Here is an 18,904-nt window from a genome sequence, read left to right as displayed (position 1 = left end):
TGTTCTACATCAAGGTTATGTTTAGAATTACTCTGCTGTTTAGGCACAAAGTTAATATTTTCTCCAATCCAGCTGTGTTGGAGATAGGTTTTTCTAAGGTATTTAGCCGTGCTGTTGCTTGTTGACACATAGGGAGTGTCCTGCTGTGTACTTTTAGTTTGTATGTGGAGCTGATATGCAGCAAGGGTTGCATTTCTTTTTTTAACATTGTCTCATTGAATTGACTACAACTTGCAAGGGTTGGCATTAAGGGCATGCATTTTAGATTTTGTTTTGTTAATTTTTCCATGACATCAGGAGCAGATGTTTTCGCCCATATAGCTTATGGATTAGCTAGTATTTAAAATGGATTTTTCATCTTTTATGAGCAGACCAGTCCTTATACTTTTTAAAATGTTCGAATAGGTGAGGTCGGCAGACTGATGCATGTTTTGAGTTAGTTCTCTGTACTGAAAATATTGCCAGAGATTTACATTACCAATGCTGTCAAGTGAGTTGCAGCATTGTCTGTGTCCCAATGATTTGAAAACAGGTTGACCTTTTACTGGTGTTAACTGTAGGAGGTCTCTGAAAACAATAACATGTTTTACTCCAAACAGTTCTTCGTAATCGGTTTTAAGGACTTCTTGCATTCTGAGATGAATTAAAGCCAACATGAGGTTGGAAACCATGCTGACCTCATCTATTAGGAACACTTTCATTTGTTTCAGAATGATGCATACTTCAGTAGCAGTCACTGCTGATAATTTGTAGTATTCTAATTTATGTTTGTGTTCTACTGGAAGGAGGAGTAGTAGTCTGTGTTCCACACCTCCTATGTGTAGGCAGCTTAACCTCTGGGGGCTATTACAACAGCTGAAAGGTTGATATTAGTTAAGGTTTGTAAAAATCTAAAATAAACTAAAAAGCGAATTTGGAATTAAGGACTATCATGGCTCTATCCGTTAGACCATGATGAACAAAGTCTACCCTTTTTAGGTTGCTTGAGGAAATCCTGCTTAGGTTTGGTATCTCTGCAAACAATTGAAGTATCGTAGATCATCTCATGATCACATCCTTATTCTCAGCTAGGATGCTTTCAAGTAATATTGTCGGACTTAAGTCACCTTCCTTCTTGAGGAGGGAGTTGGACGATTCTTTGACACTATTGTTTCTCTGTGAATTGTTAGTTTGCATCCCATTGCAAAAGGAGGGGCCCTTTGGAAACCTATTTGGGTGTTCACCTGTCAACAGGCCCCTATCTTCCCCCAGAGAATTAGTACTCGGTGAGTTTTTGATTGGGGCTTTCCATTGACAAACAAAAAGCCCATTCCTTTTCGGCAAAGCAGGCCCACCCATCTGAACCCTGCATAGCTCTGGCTGGACCTGGCCCCCAGTCATTAAGCGTGCCCATGAGCACACCCCCTTCCCGTTAGGAGCGAGAGTGGGCGGCAGATTGGAGGGGACCGGAAAGTTATTCCATGTCCCCTGAACCCTACTAGAAATTGGAAATCCCTGCACGCCCCTGGTTCCGGTTCTGCCTACCCCATCAATCCCCCTCAGGCTCTCTAGGGTGAGTTTAGAGGTTCACGGCAGGGGTTCAAGTGGGACAGATATAGCTTCCCTTACCACCACTCCTGGTTTCCCTAAATTCCTGATTACAAGTGAGGGATGGGGGAACAGTGAGAGCTCTCCTGGAGGCTTCTTACACAAGTGCCTCCATTCAGTAGTCCTACACTCTTCTGCATTAGCTTTCTTGGGAGATGTTCCAATAGAGCTCGCTCCTTTGGTGTCACTTTCTCCCCTGAGTTTACCAGATAGTACATCTTTCACAGGTAGTTGCTTAAAAAAAGTGTTCAGGAACTGTCTGTGTGGAATGGTTTTTCCCAGAATTTCGCTTTGTTCACTTCCCCATAGGCACCAATTCAGGATTATTCTTTTCTTTCTTTACCTTACAAGCAGGAATGGTAGTAACAATTACAGGGAGGGTGCAGTTCCTCTTGTGTTTTGTGTTTCTTCCTCAGTTGGCCCAAGCTCTGGAGGTACTGATGGTATGATATGATATGATAGGTTATTTATAGCGCTCCATACCCAGAGGTTTCTAAGCACGGCCCTGGGGATCTAACCTGTGGTGCCCCCTGACATCTTGCTTCCAAGGCGAGCACGTTGCCCCTGAGCTATCCTCCCGAGACAAGATAGCCATTCTTTATCAAATAATACATTATCCTGGATCCCATCTTCATCGATAATGAGGTTATTGTCTTGAGATTTGACTACCACAGGACCCCCATAGCAGTGCTTACCACATTCATTGACACACTCGAAGCCAGGGTAGCAGGAAGCATATCACCCCCCCACCCCCCTCGAATTGCTCTGGTTGTTTTATGCATCTTGGGGGAAGTGTCTTCTAGTTTAGCCAATATCAAATGCAAAAGTGATGCATTTGCCTTTACATCTGCTTTAAGACCTTCAGATAATTTAACCATGATACACAGTACTTGGTTAATGTCTAACAAAGTGTCATCTGATGCAACCTTCCAGTGCAGATTATTTCCTGAAGTAGACAAGAGTCCAGAGTAGGGGGAGAAGCACAGAAGAAAGAGCAGTTTGATTCACATGTTAGTATGTCAGATTGGTCCATCTTTATATCATGGGTGGTGAAATTCAATGATCTGTGGACTCACACAGAGACAAATGATTATCTTTATCCGATGAGACAGAGATTTCTAGACTAGCAGATGCTAGTCTAGAAATCTCTTCTATAAAGAAGCCCATGCTTCCCATAGGACTCTATGGGATTGGGGAACACGGAAGCACCGGCACCATTGTTAACAATGCCGGTGCTTCCGTGATGATCTGCATACCGTGACCACTGTGATCAGCAGGGTCCGACCTGTGGGGCACAGCAGCTCCAGCATGCAGACCTTTAATATGCTGGTGTGGAAACAACAGTGCCGGTAAACTTACCCGCACCAGTGTTTCTGGACCGGCAGGCTCAGAATGAGCCCGCATATGTGGAAGTAAAATTGCTACCGCTTTTATCACAAATGAAATATCTATTTTCTAAACTTTGCAAGTTCTCACTACTTCCTGTTATTGAACACTATACATTGAAGATCGAGCCCATAATACTTTATGGTCTAGATATGTGCTTAAAAGATCCACGTGAACACCTAAACTCTATCATTACCTCCTTTGGCTCAGTGGTGCAACTCCATTGTAATTTCTAAACATTTTCCTTACTCTTTGCATTCTCATCTTTCCTACTTCTGCCTCTGTGTATGCCCTGTTCATTATGTTATATGTCTACCCTGCACTTGCATACATCACTCCTTCACCTACCTACACATGTGCCACTACTCCCCAGATGTTGGAATTGATATGACTTTTCATGACCACATTATGCACATAACTGTGATGAAACACAATGGGTGATGCCAATGTGAATATGCACATATTATGATTAGTCTTGAAAATTACCTGTATGGTGCAAACACGTGTCAGCAAATCCAAATAAACACCTACCTATGTTTGAACGACTGAGATTTTGCACGCTTTTTTGATAGAAATCTCTCTTGACATCAACACAGTGTCTAGCGCGAATGTGACAGGTCTTGAAACCATAACTCAAGTAGACCATGCCACATGCTGCAGGGCACCAGACAGACTTACTTGGCAGCATGGCAGTCCCGCAGTTCTAGAGTTCCCTCTAGATCAGGAAGTGTCTCAGGCTCTTCCTCTGTAGATTTCCTAGGTTAAGCTTTGGAAGGACTGTCAGTAGTCTCATCAGCCTCCCCACAACCTTGTTCCCCTGTCAGTGATTTCCTCCCCAGATTCTTCCTTAAGCCTTGGGAATACTGCTCTCTCAATCACCCCTTTGGCCAGCTTATCCCCTTGGTGAAGACGCAATCGGTCTTTTCCATGATTTTTTACCACTACTTTAAACATAACCTCTAAAGTCTGGATTTATTACTCCTTCTAATACCTCAATTCCGAATCTCCATGCTAAACCTGACTTGTATTCCAGTCTAATGTATGTATCAAGGGGTGGTATCAATATCAAATCCGTGGGTATCAATCTTCTTTCACCTGGAGGAATTGTCTCATCCCTACTACTACAGATATCAAATCCAATGGAGCCCTTAGTAGCTACCAAAGGGTCTGACGCTCTGACACTTAGCTTTTCAAACTTTAGGTTTCCCCAATTTGTATCGGTTGAGCCATATCCCACTTCTAACACCATTTGTGAAGGCATCATGAACTATGACACAGACAACAGACTTAAAATTCAAACAAGTGATATTTATTAACTTAAATGTCAGGATGGTTGAACGAGGCCTAACGAGCTCTACGCAAAGGTGTGATTTCCCTACCTAAACAAAACTAAGGAAATTCTGAGTCGAAGAGTTCAATTTAAAAGTCTGTCCATGTTTAAAACCTATCCTTGTCCTCAACTACAATTAACCAATGTGTAGAGATGTCACAGTCAAAGAAAATAGTGTTTAACTTAAAGTTCCAACCTTCTTCCAGCTCACAGCTTACTTTCAGCTTCCCTTGCCCAAGTACACGAAAGATCCATGAAAAAGTCTCAAAGTTTACCTTCTCCCAGTTGAGGGCAGCACAGTTCTGAACCAATCTTCGTGGTTACCTTCCCCAAGGTTCAAGTAACAAAATCCAAAAGCAAAAGGGGTCTTGAGACTCCGTTCTCAAGACAACAAAGGTGGTTCTTGTAAGTCTCAGTGTTCCCTTCTCCATTGCTTTATTTATGCCGCCTATACTTGTTATAGTCTTTCCAAAGGAAAAAGTCTTGACAAAACACCAGGTTAACCTGACCTTTTTTTCTGGCCCACTTTGCCAGCTTGTGTGCAGTGGTTTCCGTATGCAGTTGTTAGACCACACAGTCCACCCACTACAGGTCACACAACCAGGGGCCCAGGACTCCTTGGAACACACACAAAGGTTTACTTAGCACTGGCTCCTGTGCACTAAGTCACCTTCACTTGGCTCCTTTGGTTGGCCTCTTGGCATTGGGCTTATTCTTGCACTTCCTTGGCTTCTCCTTATTAGCCTTGTGGCCCTGCCACCATGTGTTACTCACCCCCTTGCCTAGCTGTGGCCTTGTCACACTGCATTCACTCACAACCGGTTCACTGTCTTTAAATGTGCATTTTTATGGTTCACATTTTTAAAGTTCTATTCTGTTCCTGGATTCAATGTGCACCTTTTTATTTCAATATTTGAGTGTCCCTTTTGGTCGGTAATCAATGATTCTTAAGCTATTCTAAGTAAAGTTTTCTTTAGCTCGGTATTCCATGAGCATTTAATGATTGAAAGTAAAGTTTTACTTTAGCTCGGTATTCAAAATCCACATAGTTGTTTCTATACTGGAGACCGGAATTCTTTTGCGGTCTTGTTGCAGCGCCCCAGAACCTTTCTGCCCTCCCGACACTCACCGGCCTTCTGTACATTACCGGCACAGGTGCTGCTCTCCGGCTATGTGTTTCTCTCTGCAAACCGGCAGCTCCAGTGCGTCAGTTGGCACGCGGGCAGTGTCCTCTCTGCTCCAGCTTCGCGACAGCTCCCACTGTGCTCTCAGGGGTCTGTAAGCTCTCAGGCTTGAGGAAGTCACACGGCCCATTTGCTTCAGGTCCTGCAAGTCTGCTTGGTGTCTTTCCAGAATCCTGGCTTGTGCTGCTCTAGTTCCACATGGCTTCTTCTTCACACGTTGCTCCCTGTCTCACGCTCCTTGTCTCTTCCTCGGGCTGCTTGATTTCCATTTATACACCTGCAGCCCCTTGACAGGCTGGAGGTGTGGCTGACTCATTAGTCCTGCTTTACCATAATCAGAGGGACATGCCTGACACTCACAACTCTTAGTAGGCATCTTCCTCGTTCCAGTACCAAAGTGGTGAAATCTTCACTGCTCTTGATGGTCTCTTCTTCGTCCCAGTACTGTCAAGATATGTGGAAGATTGAGGGGAATGGTCTTATAAAAGCCCATATAGATTGGGGGAGGGTTAGGTTGGTTGTCATTAGGAAAATGGGGTACCAAATGTCTCACCCAAAGTCACCCCACTCCCAATCCTCACAGACCCTCCATCCAGGTGATCATCCCTCACTTCTCCGCCCCCAGGAGGACCTTTCCCTGGCCACCTACGTGGAGGATCCAAGGTGAGTACGAGTGAGAATACCCTCAGGTTTCTCACAATACCAAAGGGTTTTGTTTAATAAAACCCTAGTTTTGTGCTTCTGTGAAAAGTGCACAAAGCCTGGCTACGGCTCAGCAGTGGTCATACTTGAGCCTTCCACAGTGTCATGGTAAGGCAAGGCATGTAGAACCAGGCCCACTGAAATGGGGTATGAAAAACCCACAGCCACAAACGGCCAGGTTCAATAGATGGGAAAGCATCATGCGAATGTTAGGTCAAAACAGGTGTGTAGGTTCTAGTTAACATATCAAGGACCCCCTGTTTTTCTATGCCAAGTAAGCTTGCTTGTAACACCCCCACGATGCCCCAGGGCAGCTGTGCGCTTTAAAAATGCAAATAAAATAAAAATAAATATCTTCCAGGTCTACTTTCAGTTCCTGTTTTGTTTGCTGATTTTCTTTTGCGTGATTAGGGGGCTGCCTTATGGTTTGCTCAAGCCGCTTGAATATAAGACATTTGAAGCAAAACAACATAATGAAACCTCTACATAATGTAACATGACTTAACCAGCTAGTATAAAAGGAGACTTACATCATACAACCCACACAAATAAGTGAAAGAGTAGATTCTGGAATGTTGGCTGACCTAGCAGCAGCTTAAGCCAGCTGCTCCTGCTCCCTCCCTCCCCATGCCTGTGGATACTAAATTATAGGAATGAGTACCATGAATACAAAGAGGATTGAAGTTCCTGAGAACACTATTCCAAAAAAAACAAAGCAAGGAAGTGAGATGGAGGAGGCACCCAGCAGCAGTGATATCTACTGCCTCTTAGTAAAAGTCTCCCAGAACGTGGAAGAGAATAAAAGCTCCCTAAACGAATTGACCTGAAAGGTGAACCATCTGGAGATCGGAGTTACAAAAGTTGAATCTGGTAACTCAGCCTTTGCCTCAGAAGTGGCAGGGAGCTTCAGGGCATATAAAGACCTAGGTTCTGAGATTGCTGACTTACAGAACAAGAACGTATCCCTGGAAGTTGAAAGCAGGAACCTGAATCTGCACTTACTGGGTTTGCAGGAAAGCCCTGACTTAGATAAGGATTTAGACTCACAAGTCCTCAGGGTCCTGACAGAGGTGCTGGGGAAGGAAATTGTGACCTCTGGTGACTTGGACTACTTCTACAGAGCTTGGAAAATCATGAAGGACAGACCAAGGCAGATCATTTTGGTTTTAACCAAAGTCAATGTAAAGGAGAGAATCTTGAAGGCAGCAAGGGAGAAAGGGAAACATGTTTTTGATGGAAGACCTCTTGCTATTTATTCAGATTTTCAAAAGGAAATCGTGGAGAAAATGAGGGCTTTCAAGGTCGCCAAAGCCATTGCTCTGGAGAAAAACATTAAAACTATGGTGGTGAAACCTGCAACTCTGAGGATTTACATGGAAAAGGGTGTGAAAACAACAGTAGACCCTGCTGATGCTGAACAGTGGCTTAAAGAGACTAAACCCCAATGGATTGACCGGGGATAGCTCAGCCCTTCATTTATAACGTTGGGCTAAATCGCTGTAAGATTTTTAAAAAATTCTTTAGATTTGGATATTTATATTTATATTTTGGTTCATTAATTAAGGTAATTAAGTTATTATGTATGATTGGTATTATTGTTTAAATGCAGGCTTTCCATTACAAACGGCTCCGTTGATTTTTGAGAGCACGTGGTGTGAAAGGCAGTGTGCACGCTATGTCGTGAGGTGCCTTCCTTTAATAAGGAAGTTAAACCCGGAGTGTATGAAATTACAGAGCATACCACATTTCCCCACAGTTTATGGCTCTCTATATTTGAGTCACGAGAATCTCTTCCCGACCGCTGGTTTGGTGTGAGGTGCGGTCTCCAGGATGCGTATTGTTGTTATGCTGATGTTGTGTCCAGGTAGGTGGTATTGGGAATGACTTGTTCTTAGTGCCGGTTCGTGGAGGCACTGCTGTGCCATATCCATTCTGGACGGTGTTTAAGCAGTGCAAGGGGGATCTTTGAATGATTGTCTTGAATGTGAGTAACTTCATCGGTCCCCTTGTATCTCGAGGGCCAGCACGAGTATGGCTAAACTCGGGCAGTATATGAGTCAGTGGAAGGTTCCTGTGAATATAGGATGTTGTCAATGGCTCGACTTTAATCCGCTAATTTATCATACAGAGAATGGGTTATCTGGTTTTACCGGTTTGGCCGATGTGTGCAACTGGTAATTAAATTGTTATTCCTTATTCAGCAACAGTTTATGATCTGGGTTTGCATGCAATAATGTAACATGGTCAGATGTCCATGTTCGCTACATGTATGTGGACACCCCCACATTTCAGGAATGTGTAATGCATTTTGTTGGAGGGAACTGTGGTCGGTGCATGTTTGGTGAAGGTCTTTCCATGGATCTTCTGGTTTGTTGGTAAGCCTGCATTATTAATATCTGTTTGACGGCTGTGCCCCAATGTTCGAAATGATCATTACCCAATTCCTTCAAAATGCCCCTTTCACTGTCGATTAGCACTGTAGATGAGTGTGGTGTAGTAGGTTTAAATTGTAACAGGTTTGGTGATGCAATGGAGGATGTAGTAGTATGACTCTGGAGGGACTTAGTAATTAGTAATGCTCCTGTAGGCAGTATAATACGCAAACAGAGTGATTGGAGGGCGATATGGTTGGTTGTGGTGACCCTGAAGAAATGAGGTTAAGCATATGCTGTCAATCTTCATCACGGAGGCGTGTGGCACTATCACCTTCTCTATTGTTAACAGAATATTTATACTCGCACAAATTGAAGGGTTTAGGATGCCAAGAGTCATTTAAGGTTGCTTGTCACTGGTCAAGTTGGGTTGAATAACAAAGAGGCAATGATAATTGACTCATTTTAGTCTTGAGGGGCCCGAATGACAATAGATTGAGATAATGACTGCTGTATGGAATATTTGAAAAACCTGTTAAGTTCCACGGTTAGAAGTAGTGATCACGGGGATTCAAGATGGCGGCTGACGAGAGGAGACGTGCGTAGAGGTCTCTCCCGCCGGGCCGCTGATAATAAGCACCACACATATGCTCTGCATGCGTTATCCCTGATCTGCAGGCACTTACGGTCCCCGGGCGGGACGAGGAAAGGCATGGCGCGGACCTCCAGTACAGCGGTCGCTGTGTATGGGATATGAGATTTGTGGCGGGGAGAGAGATCCGGGACGGAGCTTCCGGGACCGCAGGCCTGCCAGGCACAGCACAGCCATCTGCCTCCGGAGGAAGTCAGAGGCGGGTGGCGGATGCCGGCCCCCCCTGGGGAGAGGGGTATTACTCCGGTTCCCGATCCGGCACGAAGGAGGTACCGGCTGAGGGGAAGAGGAGCGCGGCCACACGGGCTGCGTTGGCGGCTGGCCCTGGGCGGCGTAGCACAGGACCTGGGCGCGAGGTCTTGGAGCGGGTCCCAGGCTGCCCCGGCGAGGAGAGTGGCGGAAGTGACTGGCGTAGCACGGTCTTCAGGTCTACAGTGGGTCACTGGGGCCTCCGGGCGGAGCTGAGTTGGTATGGGGCTCCGGGGCTCAGCGCTGGACCATCTGCCGTCTGTCGGAGAACACACGCCTGCTCTGGAGGCAGGCGCGATAAGGGGACTCCTGCAAAAGTAGCCGTCAGCCGGGGGGAGTTGGGGTCCCGGCTCCCCGAAGTGAAGATCAAGTACGGAGGTGAGCGTTGGAGGGGGGCTTCAGGCTGCTTCAGTGATCTGGCACCCCAGTTGAGTTTAGCTCTGGATACAGGACACGAACAATACATTAACTGCAGGCAGTGTAACAATGCTGCATCGAGGTGGTAGTGGGGAGACTGCTGTGCCTGCAGTAAAAGATCCTGCATTGTAGGACTCTGTGGTCCTGCATCTGGTGTTGGGGACTCTTTCAGCGGCGCTCTTGAATATAGCGCAGGGGCGGAGAATAAGAGAATAAGCAGAGAATAAGCGCCTGTGCTTGTAAGGGGTGCCGGGAGACACCATGGCAGAGGGGGCTGACTGACTCTGGCCGGTGGAAGAGCTGCTTGTATTGGAAGGAAGAGCTATCATTGTGAGGAGGGCTCACTGGAGCGGAAAGAGGCAACGCCGGGGGGCCCTGAGAGGCTTCAGAGAGCGGGCTCTCCGATGAAGGGTGAAACTAGACAAGAGAGGATCTTGATACTCCGGAGCTGAATGTCTAAGAGTAAAGGAAAGGGCGACCCTTCAGGGTCGCTCTCCGTCTCTTCAAAGCAATACCCGCACCTGGTTCAGATGTGGTCAGTGGACACTGCGGGCTCCCAGCGCGGGAAGGCACAGGTGGAGAGCCCAGAGGCACAGGGCCAGTCAATCTCGCAGGGTCGACAAGTGTCGAGGGCAGACATGCAGGTCTGATTCAAAGACCTGCAGGATTCCTTCATGTCCACGGTGCAGGAACAGTTCGCTAGCATGAAGGAGGACATGAAGATAGCGGTTCAGGAGCTCTGGCAAGACGTGGCAAAACTTGAAGAGAGAACGGACACCTTGGAAAGGATAGTGCAGAATGCGGAACATGAACTCCAGCAATGCAGTGTCACACAGGAGCAACTGGTTCGCCTGACGCATAACCTGGCGTTACAGTGTGAGGACTGAGAATCAGTCCCGGAGGGCGAACATCCGCATAAGGAATATGGTCGAGTCGGTGGAGGAGAAAGACCTGAAGAAAGCGGTGCAGGAGGTGTTTTGGGACATCCTGGATGAGGAAGAAGCAGAGGCAATTAAGATCGTCAGGGTCCATCGAGTGGGTCCCAAGAGAACGGAGGAACCGGGGAAACGCCCCAGAGATATGTTGGTGGCGATGTCCTCGTATCCACAAAAAGAGGAAATTCTGAAAAAAGCCAGGGGAATGGATCACATAAAAATGAATGGGTTGGAGGTCTACCTATTTCAGGATCTCTCACAAGTGACCCTGCAGAAGAGGAGGGCGATAGCTCCAGTGACCAGGGAGTTGGTGAACAGGAAGATTAGATACAAATGGATCTTTCCGTTTGGATTGCTTTTTACTTGGGAAGGCTGGCCAAGAAGGGTAACTTCATGAGAGGAGGGTCTGCAGATGATGGGCTTGCAGGAGGATGAGGGAAGTGGCAAACGGCAGCAACAAAGGGAATCTCCCAGTAAACTGCTTTAGGAATGGAAGGAGATCCAGCGCAGAAAGAAGCGCTAAGGGTGAAGATGAGGAAGAGTGTGGTCGTCTATGGCAAACGCTGGGGCGGCCGGCTCTGGAGTTCAGCATCTCGCTACCCCCTGGGAAAATAGATAGGACTTAACGCAGCATTGGGCAATTGGACAGCGACCCGGCGAGAGTCTTAGTGCCGGAGTTCCACGTGTGAATTGGTAACAGTAACGGTATGCAGGGTTTAAGATTCCCCGGGGTATTCTACCTGAGTTCTGAGAGGGGCAGGTGCGACGGACGGAACATCCTAGCAACCCTAGGTTCCTGGGCCCTCCTCGGGATAGTGTTGAGGTGTTGTGGGGGAGGTTGGGAGAGGGTGGGGGGGAGACCGGTGAGGGTACGAAGCCAGAAAGAGGATGTTTGCATTGGAAGAGGTCAATTTACATGGGGACGTTGAAAATACTGACTTATAATGTACGGGGTCTTAATGCCCCAGTGAAGAGGAGGAAAGTGGAGGACTTCTTAAGAAGGGACAGGGGAGATATCCTACTCATGCAGGAAACACACATTATGGCACGGGACAAAGCAAAGTTACGCCTCCGTGGGTACAGGAGGATAATACAATCTAACTTGGGTGACAAGAAAGCAGGGGTCCTGGTGGCTTTCAATGATGGGCTGCAACTCCACATTCGCAATACACTGAACGACAAAATGGGGCGATTTGTGTTTGTCAATGTAGTAATGGAGGGAATGGCACTTTCCTTGGTCTCAGTATGTGCCCCAAACATGGGGCAAGATGGCTTTTTGAGAGATACCCTAGAGAAACTGGAGGTTTTTGCAGAGGGGGAGATCATTATAGGGGGGATCTGAACATGGTTTGGGACCCCGCGGTGGATCGGAGCTTGGGATCCCGGCATAGTCCGGGGGCAGCGTCAAGTCGGCTGCGCAAGGTAGTGAATCAACTGGCAATTTGCAATGTTTGGAGGGCTTTGAAGGGTCAGCAAAGTGGGTTTACCTGCCACTCGCATGTGTATAATACTTGGTTGCGGATTTACTACTTTTGGGTAGCTGCGGGGCTGCTGGGGCGCGTGCGCGAGGTCGAGGTGGGGCCCATCTCTTTGTCAGACCATGCGCCGGTGTGGATGGAATTGCACACTCTGGAAAGGAGGTCGGGACTCTGGCGCTAGAGGCTACCACATGGTTTCCTTCAGGATCCGATGGTGGGAAATTTGATCAGGGAAAAGATATAGGAGTTTTGGACCCTTAATGACACAGGGGATGTAAGTCTAGGCACAACGTGGGAGGCCTTTAAGGCTGTGATAAGGAGGCAGGTGATAGCCTTGAAAGTGTCCAAAGATAGACAGCGATATGCATGGGAGAAGGAGTTAGAGCTGAAGATTGCTGACCTAAGGGGTGAACTTGCTCCCTTCCCTCACTACGATTGAAAAGAGCCCTGCGACACATGGAGGGACAGCTAGATGTGTTGTGCACTAAAAAAGCGGAGAGAGGCCTTCTTTATCTCCGCCACCACTGTTATATGAAGGCGAATAAAGCTGATAGATACTTGGCCAGGCAGTTAAAAGCGAAGCAGCAGGAGCGCTCGATTAAGGGGCTAAAAACATTGCAGGGGGAGATGGTTACCACCACGAAGGGCATGGGAGAGATCTTTAGAGATTATTATCGGAAGTTACATTAATCGGATAACCCGAATGGGGAAGCACAACGCATCTATCTAAACGGGATAAGTTTACCCCGGCTGTCAGGGGAAGATAGAGAAGCCCTGGAAGATGAAATTAGCGAAGGGGAAGTCAGGCAGGCGATAAAAGACCTACATGTTCACAAAGCTCCGGCCCCTGATGGGTTCACGGCGGCATTTTATAAAAAATACTCAGACATTCTGGCCCCACTACTGGCAAAGCTATTCAACTCCTTCAGGGAGGAGGGTACTGTGACTCATTCAATGAACGAGGCCAAAGTCTTGGTCTTTCACAAGGTCTGGAAAGACCCAGAGCTCCCGGGCTCTTATAGGCCTATTGCTTTAATCAACTTGGACTCCTAAATATATGCGAAAGTCCTAGCGGCAAGGCTGACCCTGGTGCTTCCTAAATTGATCAATAAGGATCAATCAGGCTTTATCCAAGGCCGGAAAACACATGATAACATCCGGCGAATCATTCACTTGATAGAAAAGATTGGGATCAAGCAAGTACCTTCAGTCCTCCTGGCTCTAGATGCCGAAAAGGCATTTGACCGGGTAGAATGGTCAATGCTCTTTAGGACTATGGGGGGGCATGGGCTTGGTGAGCATTTTGAAAATGGTCAAAGCCAATTTCAACACCCCCTCGATAAGAATTACACTGAATGGGGAGATCACGGACAGGGTGGGGTTAAAGAGAGGGACTAAGCAGGGATGTCCGCTTTCGCCACTTTTGTATGCAGTTTTTATGGAGGCGTTATTAATCAAGATGAGAGAGCAACATATGATTGCTCGGATGGGTAGGGCGGGCATCCAGCATAAGGTGATGACGTATGCGGATGACATGCTGGTGCTTCTCATGGATCCGTCTCATTCCCTTCCAGTGCTTTGTCGGGAACTCGAGAAGTTTGGGGCGCTGTCCGGGTTGAAGATTAATAGGAATAAGTCGGAGGTCCTGGTGTTAGCGGGGGATAGGGCAGAGATAACGCAGGTGGCGACGTCCCTTAATCTGAAAATATCGAAAGAAGAGATCAAATATTTGGGAATTACACTTACAGGGGAGTTAGAGACTCTGTTTGGGGCGAACTACACAGTCCTTCTCGATAAGGTCAAAAGAGAGATTGAGCGCTGGAACCCCTTGTCGATCTCTTGGTGGGAACGCATGGTCTCGATTAAGATGTCAGTCCTGCCAAAATTGTTATATTTCTTTCAGGCTCTCCCGGTCCCAGTCCCTAAATCCTTCTTTCGAGCCCTTGCGAAGTTAGTACACTCCTTTGTCTGGAGGAGGAAGCCACCCGGGGTTCCTAGGGAGGTGCTGACGGCCCAACCTCAAGACGGGGGCCTAGCGTTCCCGCACTTTCTCAGATACTACCAAGCGGCACAATTATGGGTTATTAAGGAATGGATGGGGGTTGATGGTCACACGATATGGGCAGAGCAGGATAGAGCGGTTGCGCGTTCCCAGCTAAGAGATCTCTTATGGAAAGGGGTTCACACCAGGAATCCCAATTTGCGCATAAGTAAAGTAATGGGGTCTACTCTAGAAGCTTGGGATGAACAATGGGGGAAGGGAGTGATGATGAGTGTCCCGGGACCGTTTAACCCGATGTTCGGGAATCCTGATTTCCCTCCTGGGATGGAAGAAGGGGCCTTTGGGAAGTGGGAGCAAGTAGGCTGGACTAAGGTGGGGGAAATGTTTCAGGATGGGGAGGTAAAGTCATTTGAGACTTGTTCAAGGGACCTAGACTTACAAGATCGGACAGATTTAAATATAACCAATTACGGCATTGGTTAGGGTCGCCAACAATAAAGCGGACGGCTGGGAGAGATCTCACTCCCTTTGAACAGTATACAGTGTCTAACTCGGGTGCAAAGTCCTTTGTGTCCACTTTGTATATATCCATAAACGTACAAACAGAGGATGTCAAATAGAATTATATGATGAAATGGGAACATTTGTTGGGGGTACCCATCGCCAAACAGCAGTGGAAGGATTTATGGGAGAACATCCCTTAGTTGACACGCTCCATTCAAGCAAGAGAGATGTGGGCTAAGATTGTTCTGCAGTGGCATTACACCCCGGAGCGACTACATATGATGTATCCAAAGGTGTCCAAACTTTGATGGAGGGGCTGTGGGCGGGAAGGAACATGGAAACATATTTGGTGGGATTGCGAGAGGATTTAGGCCTTTTGGGAAGGGGTGAAATCCCAGATGCGGAAGATGTTTCCTTGTGTTGAGCAGTTGGGACTACAGGTGTGGCTGTGTGGTCTGAGGGATCATACTGTGGCGACGTACTCAAAGGCGCAATGGAGATGCTTCATGGGGTTGGTTATTGTGGCGTGGGCGGCGATAGCCCAGAACTGGAAGCAATGTGACCCTCCGGGGATTGTTATGTGGCTGCAGAAGGTATGGTCATTGGCGGTGATGGAAAGTCTGTCTCATGACTTGCAAGGGTCCCCTGGAGCGTTCATAAAAGGGTGGGGGGCAGTACTGGACTATTTGCAATCGGACTATATGGTGCAATGGTGCCCTCACAGGATCAGGATTCTGGACCTCTTTCAAGTATAATAATCTATAAAGGTTGCAGGGGCTACTCATTAGTTGGATTTTAAGAATTTTAGGTATTCAAGACATTAAACTAAGATGTGCACTTTAACGATTGGATTCTATGGGGAGGAAGCTGGACGGATATCTTTCTATAAAGAGTACGGAAGGGAGTTGCTGGTGGGTTTGTACTATCAATACCAAGTGATTGATTGCATGTTCTGTTATTGTTTATGTTTGTAATCTGTTTGTGTGTGTGTTTGTGTTTCCTCACAGTGGTGGGTTCTGTTCAGGTCTAATATGGCACAGCCTAACAAAAAAGGTTTGAAAATAGTGTCTTTGAATGTAAATGGTGTAAACTGTGCAAACAAAAGGAAAAGGATATTAAGCAGGCTTAATGAACTGGGTCCAGACATAGCCCTTTAACAAGAAACACACCTACAAGAAGCAGAGGCAGAAAAATTGAAAGGTGGGTGGGCGAATAGATTTTTTTGCTCTTCTTTTACCTGTAGCTCCAGGGGAGTTTGCACTCTGATAAAGAAAAACCTGCCAATATCAGAAATAATCTGCAATAAGGATAACGAAGGGAGAATAGTTTCTATTACTCTGAAAGTTCAAAATGTTTCATATCGTATTTGCAATGTTTATGCTCCGAATGAAGGGGATTGCAAATTTTATGCGTCTATCGCACAGTTTATACAGAATTTAAATCAGCAAAACCTACTTGTAGGGGGAGATTTTAATATCACACTGGATCCCATGATAGATAAAAGTGTATTCTCTGTGAGTAATGAAAGCAAAATGAAGCAAAAAGCCATGTTAGTTTGCGCTGGATCATCATCTGTTTCATAACCTTCCTTATTCCAGCACCAGGAATTCAAATCCCCACAGATAACAATATGTGGATTCGTCTATTTTTATCTGGCTTTGTCCACCTGCATTGAAATCATTTCTGGAAAATTAAGATGTTGTACTGCTGGATTTCAATATATGTTGAAAATGATTAAAATGATCAAGTTGTTTAAATCATTCCCAGGCAACGTGCCTACTACGCATTGAATATGTGAGCACACATTGATCGAGTCAATTAAATCAAAACTTAAAGTGTTTTTAATTGCAATCAACAGGCCTGCTGACGGTCTACCACGGGAGCGTTTAGTTGCTGCATTTAAGAATACTGAGTATCCATTTATAAATGGGATGTTTGATAACCAAATTTCTTGCAAGCAAACGATATCTTGAGTTAAAATACTTTTTGTAGTAGTATCAGTCAAGTGGCTGAATCCTCGTGAATTCCAACTTGCTAGCGTTAAGCCTGTGGCTTTAGGTTGTTTTGGAATCTATGCATTATTCATTTTTGTCGCAAACAGGCTGGCGAGCCATCTCCAGTTTTCTACTGTCCCGAGCTCTGATGTCTCTCCTTTGCGAGACTGAATCTTGTTCTCCATCGCATAGTTAAATTTTGCGTTTGGCTGTTGTGTATGATGTCTTGGCTGCTAGCCATCAAATTCGTTTTTTTGCCGTTTAAATCTTTCTTGGAGTAAATCAATGCCGGTTTTTAATTTAATTTTCCTGTTAATGAATCCAAGGCTGAATCATGTATTTCTCTTAGATCGAATCCCATGGGCGCAAATTCGGTGCCTCTCTTGAGAATTTGTTTAATCATTATGCTGTTTAAGTGAATGATGATTTTGTCATGTCGCTCTTCATCGACAAATTCTATCATGTTACGGTCTCTAGATGTAAAGGCTCTTAGAGCGGGAAGACAGTGAAATAACCGGATCACGTTGGATCTATTTAGAATAAGACCTTCATCCTCTGTGACAATGCGTTCAATGTTCTATAATGAGAAATGTGTTGGCAGAGATGAATTATGACCCCAACAACCCCTCATAATAAACATTATTTTTACTTAAACAACTGAAAAGAAAACAACCCTTGTTCTGTTTTTTTCTTTACAGTAAGCACCTCTACAAGCAACGTGAAATGTTTGCACTATAGCTACAGTTACACTTCATGTGTCCCCACTGTAATTCAGTGCATTGTCAGTAATACTGTAAAAAGCAGGACAAAAACAATACAGCTAAATCCATTAAAAGGTAAGAATTGATTGGAAACACATTTGAGCCTAATAATGCATTAGAAATAGTATGTGAGAATAATGGTATGCTTTTAGATTGCATATTTCAGTGATATCCTGGAAATAACATTGTGTGACATCTAACACTGATGACAACTGTGGGTATTATAGGCAAAGTGAACTAAACAAGTGATGACTTAGCACCTGAATCCAGCCCTTAACCCTTTTCCAATTATTATGTGACCAATATGGATTTAGCTCTTGAATGGCTAACATCTTGATTCCTTCTGAGAAACTGTCAAAAGACAATATTTTTTATACTTTTCTAAACATAAGCAAATTAATTAATAAATAATACCCAGACTGGCTGATATCTTGACAATGGCAGAATAACCTAACCGTGACTTCATAATGTCCTTACTGACAATGTTTATTCTAATGTGCAGAGGGCTTTTGATTCACAAAATTTACTATTTACTAAGAATGTACGACAATGTCAAATGTGCAATCGCTTTACTATGACCTGGCTCTTATTCAGTTCTTCACAATATAACCCGACTCACTCACCTACTTAAACACATACTGCTCTCTAGTATACGCATAGCACTTGAATCTTAACAGATTCACAAGCCCCAGAATCCAAATGTTACTTATTCAGTAATAGTCTTTCTTGTACTTTTAACTGTTAAGAGCCACTTGCACCCACCCAGCCACCTTAGTGTGGAGAGAACAGGCATATCACAAAACAAATTACAATCCTAGAGTTGCAACCTACTTTCAGTCCACCACAAGTACTCAAAGCAGACAATCTAGTGTGTGGTTCTCAGGTGACATTGTGAGTTCCTGCACACATGGTTTGGGGAGTGTATGGGAAAGGCACCCCCATCTTCACCTCATTTTTCTCTTGAGGTGGTCAGCGTGTGGTACTCTGGACCAGCCACTTTATGGCGGGAGGTGTTTATCCTGTGATCTGGACAGATTCAACCTCCAGAAAGACTACAACTAGTAATGCTTGTCATATTTCTTTGGCTTGTGAACCTGTTGGATTTAATTGCTATGCATGTTTCACTGTCAAGTGATTGGTCCAGAGTGTTGCAGGAGGTTTGCTTCTAGGGTGGCATCGAAAGGGGTATTCCGGCCATGCTATTCCTGCCCTGCATATGGCGGTGCCAGTACTGCCCTTCTGTGCCCTAATATTGCTTTTGTCCACCTTCAGTCTGGTCGCAGTAGTTGGAATCTAACATTTTGTTTAACATTGCCATGTGTGGGGCAGGACCTAATAGGTGTTTGCATGG

General features: G+C 45.6%; 1 protein-coding gene across 2 annotated transcripts in view; it reads left to right on the top strand.

Moving 5' to 3' along the window:
* The window catches only part of LOC138453203 (adhesion G protein-coupled receptor F5-like), a 939,048-nt gene that overhangs the window by 621,120 nt on the left and 299,024 nt on the right, over positions 1 to 18,904 (top strand). For both annotated transcript variants that reach the window (XM_069605830.1, XM_069605831.1), the window contains exon 14: positions 17,491 to 17,628. In XM_069605830.1, the coding sequence (XP_069461931.1) occupies positions 17,491 to 17,628 (138 nt within the window). The remainder of the gene's footprint in view (positions 1 to 17,490; positions 17,629 to 18,904) is intronic.

The sequence above is a fragment of the Ambystoma mexicanum genome, chromosome 4p, assembly GCF_040938575.1.
Source record: "Ambystoma mexicanum isolate Mex_15411 chromosome 4p, UKY_AmexF1_1, whole genome shotgun sequence".
Classification (NCBI taxonomy): Eukaryota; Metazoa; Chordata; class Amphibia; order Caudata; family Ambystomatidae; genus Ambystoma; species Ambystoma mexicanum.
This window is presented reverse-complemented; position numbering and strand designations above follow the sequence as displayed.